Genomic DNA, 12445 nt, shown 5'->3' on the forward strand with positions numbered 1-12445 from the left:
CACAGAATTACTGAGTTATGAGCACTGTTAATTTGAAACAAAAAGCAAATATTCATTAAAATCACGTAAAATTTCTTCTGTCTCTCCTTCCCTGAATGGCGGTCTCTCCTGCTGCAACTGCTGATGTCAGGAACACCCAGTGCCGGACAACATTCTGTCCCCCTTAAAAATCTCTCGCGCTCCACGTACGTATGATATAACCAATTACATAACAACCCACAGGCCAACAAAGGCCTAATCAGGCCTGTAAGCAGACAGTAAAATGCCTTTTAAAATTACCTTAAATATCCTTAAATATAAGTCAATCACTTAAAATGTGTTTAGTAATTACTAAAATGAACATGTACGGAAAAACATCTTTTGATTCTAATCACTCATTCATATTTCACATACAATATTCAGCCCCCAAAATGTCATGGGAGTCTCACATTTTTAATATAAAGGCCCCAAATTCCTTTAAATAATGAAGAAAGTTCTCCCTTATCTTAACAATACATTGACATGACACTTGTCAAATTTCCTCAATTACCACCTTCGCTCTGGAGGATATTCATTAAAAACCTAAAAGATGAAATGGTTAAAGATTTCGATTCAGTAGTTTTTTTTTTTAAAGGAAATGGAATTACTATATTATCTCTTTATTTAAGTCAAAGTTATATAACCTTCAAACAGACACGACAAAGATTGTTTTAAGTCTTCTCCAAATTCCCCAAACCATCTTCATGGCAACCGCCACCTCCCAAGGCGGTCGGCAGTTTACTGCTTCAACAGGAGATGGGTCGTCCCACCAGTCACTTTGAGCTTCGTAACACACGCACCCAGTCCAGTTCTTTTCGGGGAGCTCTGATGTTCCCTCCATCCACCACATCAATCTCTCAGCAGTTCTACATTAGAGAAGGACTCAGAAGAGTTGAGTCCTGTCCTGCAAGGGCTTCCGTAAGCCTTAGAGCTGGGGAATACCTGACTCCCACTGGGTGGAGGGGCAGATTGCAGAGCTGAAAATCCACCGTTCGCCTGCTCACTGGCAGGGCTCCTGCAGCAGAGTGGGACCCCTCAGGCTCACTTCTCAGGGGCCAATTTGCTTTAGGATTCCTTCGTGTTTTGAATCTTGACCTATTTTATAGTCTTAAGGAATCAACTGGGAGGGACTCCCTTATCTGGTCCTTCCTTCCTCAAACCCAGAAGAGGAAACCTCTGGAATTATCCTATCTTTTGCTTGGAAATTCCCAGGAGCTGGGAACTCAATCCACACTAGGAAAGACACCCCAACTTAGGGTGACAGAGTTCTTAAAGTGGAAATCAGCTTCTCTAACTCCCATCTTCTGATCCTAGAGCTGCTTGCTGGGATTATACACAGAGTAAGGTTCATTCCCCTAAGCTGGTAAACATTGAGAGGTTAAAACTTCCACAGGCTCCTAGAATTCTAAAGCCACAGAGGAACTCAGAGATTGTCTCTTTCAACAATACCCCACATTAGCCCTGAGTGGGGGAAGCCATTTGACTGGGTCACACAACTAGTCTGAAGAGCTAAGCTCTTGCCTCTTTCGTTACGTCTCTTCCCTTACTGCCTGACAGAACGCAACGTCTGATTCGTTTTACTCCTCCAGTCAAACCACTAGCACCACTACTTTGCCCAACCCCTCCATCCCCCTCCAGGATTTTACTAGTCGAATTGTTTTAACTTTATCTGGAAATAGTTGTGGAAATGACTGCGTTTACGTTAACACTATAACATGGAAACACTGGTTTATCAACATTTTATATGCTTTATTGAAAGTTGACAAGTGCAACAGTTAAATACAGTGACACCTTACAACTGTGTAGAGAACATGCACAGAAACATATGCAGGTAACTACTATACAGGTAATATGCAGAAACCCCTACTGGGAAATCCATTTCATTAGCTAGAACTGATCACATTTCCAAGTATTCAACCGGCTCAATCGAAAGACTTCGGTGAACCGGGGCTGACTTCAAGATATTCAGCAGCTAGAAGATTTCAGATTACACAAAGTGACCAACTGTGCCAAATTCTTAAAATCTCTTTAGGTAGGTGTGTTTTTCTTCATGTATTATTTTTTACGTAGATCTCTATATAAAAGACAACCCACACCTCTTCAGACAGCCAATGAGACATCTAAATTGCAATCTGTACAACCTAAATAGTACAGTCCTCTATTGTACAAAAGTTACACTACATACACAAATATACAATAAGCAAAACAACCTTCAGGGTAAGATAGCCTAGATCCCAGCTACCTGTCACCGTTCAGTCACGCTAATAGTTTTGTGTCATCCGCTGTTTTGGAAAGAGGCACAGTACTACTGGTTTTGATGAATGTTGGTGACAGTCGTCATTTGTACAATGAACTATGTTTCTCCTCATCTGAGGTGAGACTAAGCTTCACTCTTGACTTTCACCTCCCCTTCCAGTTCCTGGGGGGGTGGAGAGGAGAGAGAGGAAAGTCCAGTGGTGCTGCACTGCTTCGGAACCCCATGGAGTACACCACGTGCAAGCAGGAAGAACTCTTGTAAATGGGGGTGGGGAGCAGGGGAGGGATGGAAAGGCACACAGCTCCTCAGCGTGAATGAAACCATTTCTCACGGATCTGCCAAGCTGCGTGAGGTCCCAGTATATCCATGCTAATTCTCTCATTAACCTTTAATTCACCCAACTTAAGAAATTTCTTCAAGCCGAAAGCATATGAGTGTTTAACACTGGAAAAAAGAGATAATGGCATATGTCAGTCTCACGTCTCTTTTGCAGCGAGCAATGAAATGGGTGACGGTGGACGCGGACGCCCCCCAGTCCATCTTCTCCGGTCGGTTCAGTTCAGACAGCAGCAGCCAGTTCCGCGGCGGCACAGGAGGCTACGCAGTTGGTCCTGAGCCCTGGGACGCCGCCTGGGCTGGGGGCTGTGTGGTCCCCTGTGGCTGTGTGTTGGCAGCGGGGGAGCCAGTCTGCAGCTGAGCCTGGAACTGGGCAAGCTGCTCGGGACTGGCCAGTGTCTTCAGCAGATTGTTCTCCTGCTCCAGCTGGGAATTTTTCTCTATTAGTTCTTTGATTTGCTCTTTGAGGACCTCCACTTCCTCTCTAACCGCATACATCAAATGGCTTTTCACCAGATCCTGAAAGGGAGAGAGAGAGGAGGGAAAAAAAGGTTTAACTTTCTCTTTACTGTTCCCCGGACTCTGAATTTCTAAAGCATCATTTTGCGGGGCTCTCCCTAACCATTTACATATCCAGCCTTTAGAGCTCATTTAACAGGCCCTAGGGGAAAATCTACGGAATACAACCACAACTGTACAATAAATACTTCACTTTAACGTCTAAGTCATCAAGCCTTTTTAAAGCCTTTGCCTTCCTTGCAGCCATTGGCCAGGAATGCCTACGCTCAAGTTTCCTATTCGAGATGGCAAAATGCACTGGGGCTTTGGGCCTCCGTGCAAAAGCCCGGCCCAGGGATGTCCAGCCCCGGAGCAACGGTAGCCGCGTCCCCGCCCCCAAGTCCCTCCCTCCGCCCGCCAGACCGCCTCCCTCAGCACCGGCTGCAGCCAGTTCCTACAGAGCGTGTTGCCGCATTTTCCTCCCTCCCCCCATCCCCCCTCTTTCGTGATTAAGCTGACATCACAGAAACCTGGGCAGCCGTTGCAGCCAATGGGCGCTCGAGTTATTTATAGCTCCGAATTAAAGGTTCGGAGTTTGCCTAGCAACAGTGGGCAGAGAATCCCGTGAGAAGAGCCACAGGCGCTGCTCCAATAACAAAGAACGGCCAAGGCGGAAATAAAAAATAGGAGAAAACCAGGCGCAGGCTGAGAAGGCGAAACTTTTCTCCGGTTCTCTTTCATTGTGCAGTAGCCTCCATCACTGGGGATCCGTTTGGACCCGGTGTAGGAGGCCCCTTCCGGAGATCCCCACTTCTGTGGCCCTCCCCCCTCCCGGCTCCCCGGTAAACCTTAGGATTCCTAGTAAAGCCACATCACTAGAGATGAGCCCACGACCTGAGGACACGCCGGGCCAGCGCTTTCCTAGCAATTCCCCAGCAAAAAGGGGGACCTCCGCCAAAATCCCGACGGCTGTGTGAAATCGGTCCTGGAAAGAACATCGAATACCCTCAGGGCCCCTTTCTCTCTCCTTAGCAGCTGTGGTATGTGGCTTCATGCTAGCAGAATGGAGGCAGTGCCGGCATTTCTAAATGTCTGGAGAGCAATCATCAGTTTAACTATGGATGCGCTTGTTCCATCCCAAGACACCTCGCTTTTTGTACTGTGCCCACATTTAGTACAAACGATTTTTATTCAGTACCTACCATAGCTTGCTCGATTTTGTTGTCAATAGCTACCACACTTGCACCAGAAGAGCTGAAAAGGAAAAAAAAAAAAAAAAATCGATCAATGGAATCTATCTTAAACATCCAAGACAAAAAGGATTTCCCAATTCCGTGATGTTACTAGCATCATTTTTTCAATATTCTTTAATGCTATGTAATATATCACCCTCCAGAACACACCAGCCACTCTTTTACTAATGAATATCCAGACATTTCCCAATTTTAGTGAGCCACAAAGGCTAAATTACATAATGTGGTAAAAGCCTGTTCTCTGGCCAGACCTGCAAAAAGAAGGCTATTCTGAACATTTCAAAAAGCAACATCCATGTCACCGTAGCCTCTCAGCAATGGACAAAGGAATTCGCCAGGCTATCTTTCACCTGCATTATTACAAGTATCTCACGAGTAAATTTTAAAAAACTATCCCGGCCGACATTTACCTATTGTCAAGTCTCACAGAGGCGTTTTCAGTCCCGAGCAAGGATGACAAGAAAGAAATTGAAAAATGTCTCAGTTGGTAAACTCCTAGATCCATCGCCACTGGTCTACACCATTGGGATTTCATGCAATTGCAGCCAAAAACACCCTCGCAGAAAAAAAAAAAAAAAAAAGAGGGAATACGAGCAGCCTTGTTTGAGCTAGATAAAAATCTTCTAGCTTTATGTAGCTCTGGAAGAAATAGAAAACAGCAGCCCTAACTGAAAGAAACCCAGCTTCTGGGGCTTGGCGATTCCGGGAAGATGTAGATCCCACTACCGTGCGGAGAAGGCTCCCACGTCGGCAGCCGGGCTCCACCAGGCTCTAGACTAGGACTCCCAGTCTCCGTGCAAAATATATGCAGGGAAGAGCCGCGCCAATTGGCCAGCACGCCGCTGGAACCGCCCCCTTCTCCCTTCCCCGCCCTCCTCCTCTCTTCCCCGCCTTCCTCACCACCCCCACCCCGCCCCCAGCCCGGCGATCCGCTCCTCGGGTGGGCTGGCCCAGGCCGCAGTCTGAGGGGCCGGGGTGCGGGCCGCCAAAGCCTACGTGATCAAGGAAAGATGGAGCAGTGCTCCGGCAGAAAACGCCGAGGGGCTCCGAAAAATACGATTGGGAATCCGCACGTGCTTACGTTTAAGGGAGCCAGACCCCGTCTCTGGAGCTGCCTGTTCCCGTGGCTGCCGAACGGCGAAAGCTGCTTATTTGCAACCAGACCCGTCTGAGCTACTGAGCATGCCCAGTCCCACCACCAAAGACTTGCAGGAGCCCGAGTGTCTCGATTTCAATTATCTCGTTCTTACAGGCGGCAGTAACTGGAGGATTTTATAGGCAGTTTTATTTATAAGGATAACACCGTACTGTAATAATACTTTTTTTTCCTTAGCCAGTGAATTTTAGAGGGAAAAAAAATCACATTTCCTTTTTGAGAGACTCTACCTTTCCATGAATTTATCAATTACGTGTAGAAACAAAAAACAGTACATATTCTTTGCTAGGCATATACAAATTGAGGCCAAAAGGAAACCACCAAATGTAATCAGGTAGATCTCAAAATGTCCCTAGAGCCATAAACCTTAAAATTGCACCTCCTTCTTCCATTTACAGCTAGGAAAAAAACAAAAAATCAATCCACAGGTTGAATCCTACTCACATGGATCTATTTTCACTAAGTCCATAAGGCAAGTTTTTGGATGTTAAGTGCAATTCCTATAAGCCTCAATCCTTTGAGCCTTCTTACATCAGAGGAACTGAAATACTGTAGGTATATATGTCCCCCTGATGGCCACACTGACCAAATAATTCCCTTCTCTAAACTAAAATTAAGAGATCTGGGTGTAAAATAGCTTAACCCGTTACATAATTTCTTCTATTAATTTAAAATATTTGCAAGGATGTATCAGTTGAGGTTGCAGTTTAATATACTATAAGTCTAAGGCCTTAAATTCACTTGATTATTACAGGTTATAAACACTTTGCAATTCAATACATTTAAGAAGGTACATTTAAACCTCTACAATACTGCCCTCTAATGGTATAATCCTATAAAAACAGAAAACAAAAAAACTACAAATACTAAAGACTAATCCATAAACAAGTTGTATCATCACAAATAATTCCAACATAAAATCTGACCATAGAACATGTATATGTACATATTCTATTTACACACATATACAAACACACACACACGGAGTCTTTTCTTTCAACCAAGCATTCCCCCTCAAGCAGCATCCTTTAATTTAGGAAATTTTAGTTGCCAGTGGAGCCTCTTAGACATTCTTTGAAGGTGACCCAATGTTGGCAGAGTGCATTTGGCTTTAGAAATTGTCTGAAGTCATTAGGAACCAAATCTGGTGAATGTGGTAGCTGATGAAAGGGCAATTCTCTGTTGGGTTAAAAAAACAAGGCAGTATCATCCTTTTTTTACTCTCTAAATTTTAAGGCTTTGCTTTTGAATAACAAGTGATATTCAAATATGTGTTGGCATATTTATAATTTACAAAAGTTAAATATATATTATCTCATGATACAAATTTTGGAAAGGCACCCATTTTTAGTAAAAGGAAACAGAGTAAATGGAACCTCAAAAATCATAATTTGGGAAGCAGACACGTGGTCTCCATGTCTACGAATGCTAGGCACAACTATTACTTACTACACGGTAGTTTCTATATTTTGAAAGTTACAGTGATCACTAAAACTGTCTATGTGATTAAGTCATTTATATGTTTAAACGGAATGCCAACTGCACAGGAAAAATTAAAGCATCGCTGAAGCTGCAATTAGGAGCTTACAAAAACAAAACTCTAAGGTCATATAAAGAAATGAATTTTAAATTCCCACTGAAGTTTAAGAAGATTACTAAATTAACTGGATTTTATTTATTGGAAGAAAAGCACATGTTGTTGAATTAGCATACATGCTACCAATATGCAGAAGTGATTGAACTGGAATCCAGGTAAAAAGGCTCTTAGGCAAAACAGAACAGAATAGAAAAATAAAATCAATAGCAAAGAACCACCCCAATCTCAAATGTCCAGGCTTTTTCCTGTGCTCCAGATTCTTGAAAACAAAGATACAAGTTGGTTATGTTTTCGTTTCATTCATTTCAGCTGATCATCCAAGTATTAAGCTATAGAAGCCAATATCTGAGCCACAGTCTGTTTACACCGTATCTCTACAGCAGGACGTTATGGTCATCATCAATACTTTGCTATTTTAGATACACTTGCAGGGGACATCCTTTTACATATATCCTTGAATGTTTGTAATCTATTTCTGGAGAATTTGCTGCGCTAAAAGATACACAAGCAAAAATATGATTAGAAATCTATTTCTCTTCCTATCTTTCACATAAATGGGCTAGATTCCTTTAAGATGGATTTTTATATGAAAACTGAAAAGACGTAATTTCAAAAAGAAGGTAAAGAAACTGGAGGAAATCTCTATAGAGGAAAACCCATGGGTCAGAAACTTCTGAGGCCCAAATAGCTAAAATTACTTTCTAGCCATTACAAAAGTTTCTTCCATTTCCAAAACAGAACATCTGTGACTCTAGTGCCCTGAGCTTAACCAAGACCAGCTGATAGGACAGGATAAATACTCCCATGCCTCTAGGAGAGACCCCTAAAGGCATGGATAATACTGGTCACCTTCAGGCACTGGGCAGAGATCAGGAGGTCTCACTCTGCTGGGGAATCCGGAGTACAGGAAAAAGCCTGGACATTTGAGATCAGGGTGGTTCTTTGAGGTTGATTTTGTTGTTCTATTCTGTTCTGTTTTGCCTAAGAGCCTTCTTACCTGGACTCCAATTCAATCACTTCTGCATATTGGTAGCATGTAATGCTGGTTCAGTAACATCTGCTTTTCTTCCAGACTTGATCTGTCTTGGCCAATATAGGTACAGTTGGGGATCCACCACTCAAATAGGATAACCTGTTTCTCCCTCTGTCCAAACTCCTTGCAAATCTAAAGTGACTGCCAGGGAAGAGGCTAAAGCACATCACTGTGAGCCTGACCAAATCACTGTTGCCTAGAGACCCCCTTTCCTGGTTTACTCTTACTAGGCGCTGGGATGAGGGTTACCAGGGTTAGCAAATGAAACTTCAGGACTCCCAGTTAAAGCTGAGTTGCAGATAAGCAACAAATAATGTTTTAGTGTTTGGGTCCCACACACTGTTGGAACAAGAAAGAATGCCAAAGAAATCCAAACAGAAAAACTCAACCATATTTTAAATTTCCTTGATTTCCAAAGAAAAGGTGGAAGATAAAGTTCAGAAAATCTTCCCAAAAGTAGAGCAGAAAAGAGATGGAATTGTGAGATACAAGAGACTTAAAAGGATCAATCTAGGAGGTCCGACATCAAAATAGCATGAACTCCAAAAATAGAGAACAGAGGGAAGAAAATTATCAAAGAAATAATTTAAGAATTTTTCCAGAACGGAAGGGCACAAGTTTCCAGATTAAATCAGATGACCAGACGGCTACCACACTCAGTGAAGAGAGCCCTACCCCAAAGCACATCATCACAAGACTATAGATCACTCAGGACAGAGAAGATCCTAAGAGCATCCAAGCAGGAAAAAACAAGGTACAAACACAGGTACTAGTATCAGAGTCTGCTGGCTGCCAGGAAACAATGGAGAAAAAGTCTACAAAATTCTAGGAGAGAAAGGTTTCTCACTTGGCCAAATCATTTACATGTAAATGTAGAATAAGAACATTTTCAGACATTTCAGACATCAGTATGGAGGAGCAAATCAAGAAAAATGGTTTACAGCAAGATGAATACGTTCTAGAGATCGTCTGTACAACCTTGAACCTGAAGTCAGCAATACTGTGTCGGTACTTGTTAAACTTTTAGAGGGTGGGTCTCAGGTTAAGTCTTCTTACCACAATAAAATAAAATTTTAAAAATATAAGAAATATTGTATATTCCAAAAGAAAAAAAAAAAAAAGAAGAAGAAGCGAAACATGAACCAGGGACTCAAATGCTGGAGAGAAGGAAGGGAATTAACAGGATGATGGGGGAAGGAAATCTGGGGATGACAGGTGCTAATAAGCAAGCCTTAGCAGCAACAGGTATGTAACCATGTGGGAAGTGGGAGCCCTTGGGAGGCAGCACTTTGGTGGGGATAAACAGAGACAGGATCTAATACATTTGAGCATTTGCAGGGGCGGGGGGTGGTACAGCCAGGTATGGGACAGAGCTAATGGAGCAACTAGATAAGTTCAAAGACAGTTTTACAGAAAACAAAAAAAGAAGGAAAGAAAAAGTTACGCTCGTAAATAAAATTTACATGACTATATTCGTTAACACTTTTTACTTATTTAACTTTAAAAAGTTCAATTAACTTTATTGGGAAGCTGGTGGGAAGAAGAAATGTGTGGAGGGAAGAAAAAAACTGTGGTAAGAATGGTTTAAAAATGCTAAATCCTGGGCTTCCCTGGTGGTGCAGTGGTTGAGAGTCCGCCTGCCGATGCAGGGGACATGGGTTCGTGCCCTGGTCTGGGAAGATCCCACATGCCACGGAGCGGCTGGGCCCGTGAGCCATGGCCGTTGAGCCTGCGCGTCCAGAGCCTGTGCTCCGCAACGGAAAAGGCCACAACAGTGAGAGGCCCGTGTATCACTAAATAAATAAATGCTAAATCCTTATCTACCACGGCTTGATTATAAAATATCTACAATCGAAAAAGCAAGAATAACTATATCAATATGACATGGACATCTGTGGGTAAATATGAGAAAGCAAAAAAATTAAAAGTGGCTGCCTCGGGAATAGACTGGGAGACTGGAAAAGAGGAAACTGCTAATATATTTTTTTCTGTTCACTCTATCTTTAGGTATGTACAATTTTTTAAAGTAAAAGAGAGAGGATGGAGAGGGCAGACAGCAGAAGCAAGAAGAACTACAATCCTGCAGCCTGTGGACCAAAAGCCACATTCACAGAAAGATAGACAAGATGAAAAGGCAGAGGGCTATGGACCAGATGAAGGACAAGATAAAACTCCAGGAAAACAACTAAATGAAGTGGAGATAGGCAACCTTCCAGAAAAAGAATTCAGAATAATGATAGTGAAGATGATCCAGGACCTCCAAAAAAGAATGGAGGCAAAGATCGAGAAGATGCAAGAAATGTTTAACAAAGACCTAGAAATATTAAAGAACAAACAGAGATTAACAATGCAATAACTGAAATGAAAACTACACTAGAAGGAATCAATAGCAGAATAACTGAGGCAGAATATCGGATAAGTGACCTGGAAGACAGAATGGTGGAATTCACTGCTGTGGAACAGAATAAAGAAAAAAGAATGAAAAGAAATGAAGACAGCCTAAGAGACCACTGGGACAACATTAAACGAAACAACATTCGCATTATAGGGGTCTCAGAAGGAGAAGAGAGAGAGAAAGGACCAGAGAAAATATCTGAAGAGATTAGAGTCGAAAACTTCCCAAACCTGGGAAAGGAAATAGCCACCCAAGTCCAGGAAGTGCAGCGAGTCCCATACAGGATAAACCCAAGGAGAAACACGCCGAGACACATAGTAATCGAATTGCCAAATATTAAAGACAAAGAAACATTATTGAAAGCAGCAAGGGAAAAACAACAATATACAAGGGAACTCCCATAAGGTTAATAGCTGATTTCTCAGCAGAAACTCTACAAGCCAGAAGGGAGTGACATGATATACTTAAAGTGATGAAAGGGAAGAACCTGCAACCAAGATTACTCTACCCGAGAAGGATCTCATTCAGATTCGACACAGAAATCAAAAGCTTTACAGACAAGCAAAAGCTAAGAGAATTCAGCACCACCAAACCAGCTCTACAACAAATGCTAAAGGAACTTCTCTAAGTGGGAAACACAAGAGAAGGAAAGGACCTACAAAAACAAACCCAAAACAATTAAGAAAATGGTCATAGGAACATACATATTGATAATTACCTTAAATGTGAATGGATTAAACGCTCTAACTAAAAGAAACAGGCTTGCTGAATGGCTACAAAAACAAGACCCACATATATGCTGTCTACAAGAGACCCACTTCAGACCTAGGGACACATACAGACTGAAAGTGAGGGGATGGAAAAAGATATTCCATGCAAAAAATCTTAAAATTTGTATGGAGACACAAAAGACCCCGAATAGCCAAAGCAGTCTTGAGGGAAACACATGTAGCTGGAGGAATCAGACTCTCTGACTTCAGACTATTATACAAAGCTACAGTAATCAAGACAATATGGTACTGGCACAAAAACAGACACATAGATCAATGGAAAAAGATAGAAAGCCCAGAGATAAACCCATGCACCTATGGTCAATTAATCTATGCCAAAGGAGGCAAGGATATACAATGGAGAAAAGACAGTTTCTTCAATAAGTGGTGCTGGGAAAACTGGACAGCTACATGTAAAAGAATGAAATTAGAACACTCCCTAACATCATACACAAAAATAAACCCAAAATGGATTAGAGACCTAAATGTAAGACCGGACACTATAAAACTCTTAGAGGAAAACATAGGCAGAATACTCTTTGATATAAATCACAGCAAGCTCTTTTTTGACCCACCTCCTAGAGTAATGGAAATGAAAACAAAAATAAACAAATGGGACCTAATGAAACTTCAAAGCTTTTGCACAGCAAAGGAAACCATAAGCAAGACCAAAAGACAACCCTCAGAATGGGGGAAAATATTTGCAAATGAATTGACGGACAAAGGATTAATCTCCAAAATATATAAACAGCTCATGCAGCTCAATATTAAAGAAACAAACAAACAATCCAAAAATGGGCAGAAGACCTAAATAGACATTTCTCCAAAGGAGACATACAGATGGCCAAGAAGCACGTGAAAAGCTGCTCAACATCACTAATTATTAGAGAAATGCAAATCAAAACTACAGTGAGGTACCACCTCACACCAGTTAGAATGGGCATCATCAGAAAATCTACAAACAACAAATGCTGGAGAGGGTGTGGAGGAAAGGGAACCCTCTTGCACTGTTGGTGGGAATGTAAATTGATACAGCCACTGTGGAGAACAGTATGGAGGTTCCTTAAAAAACTAAAAATAGAATTACCATATGACCCAGCAATCCCACTACTGGGCATATACCCAGAGAAAA

At 42.1% G+C, this 12445-nt stretch overlaps 1 protein-coding gene across 3 annotated transcripts in view; it reads right to left on the reverse strand.

Moving 5' to 3' along the window:
* Positions 1-1700: 1700 nt before the first annotated feature.
* Positions 1701-12445, reverse strand: part of TSC22D1 (TSC22 domain family member 1) — a 129769-nt gene continuing 119024 nt past the window's right edge. Inside the window, exons 1-3 of one of the 3 annotated variants that reach the window (XM_024755489.1) lie at positions 4773-5136; positions 4312-4363; positions 1701-3130 (exon numbers count right to left, since the gene is read on the reverse strand). In XM_024755489.1, the coding sequence (XP_024611257.1) occupies positions 2873-3130; positions 4312-4363; positions 4773-4897 (435 nt within the window). In that variant the 5' untranslated portion in view covers positions 4898-5136 and the 3' untranslated portion in view covers positions 1701-2872. Of the gene's footprint in view, positions 3131-4311; positions 4364-4772; positions 5137-5443; positions 5484-12445 lie in introns of those variants that run through there. The other 2 variants (XM_024755490.1, XM_024755485.1) reach the window with 2 other exon arrangements.

Source organism: Neophocaena asiaeorientalis, unplaced genomic scaffold, assembly GCF_003031525.2.
Source record: "Neophocaena asiaeorientalis asiaeorientalis breed wild unplaced genomic scaffold, Neophocaena_asiaeorientalis_V1.1 scaffold59, whole genome shotgun sequence".
Classification (NCBI taxonomy): domain Eukaryota; kingdom Metazoa; phylum Chordata; class Mammalia; order Artiodactyla; family Phocoenidae; genus Neophocaena; species Neophocaena asiaeorientalis.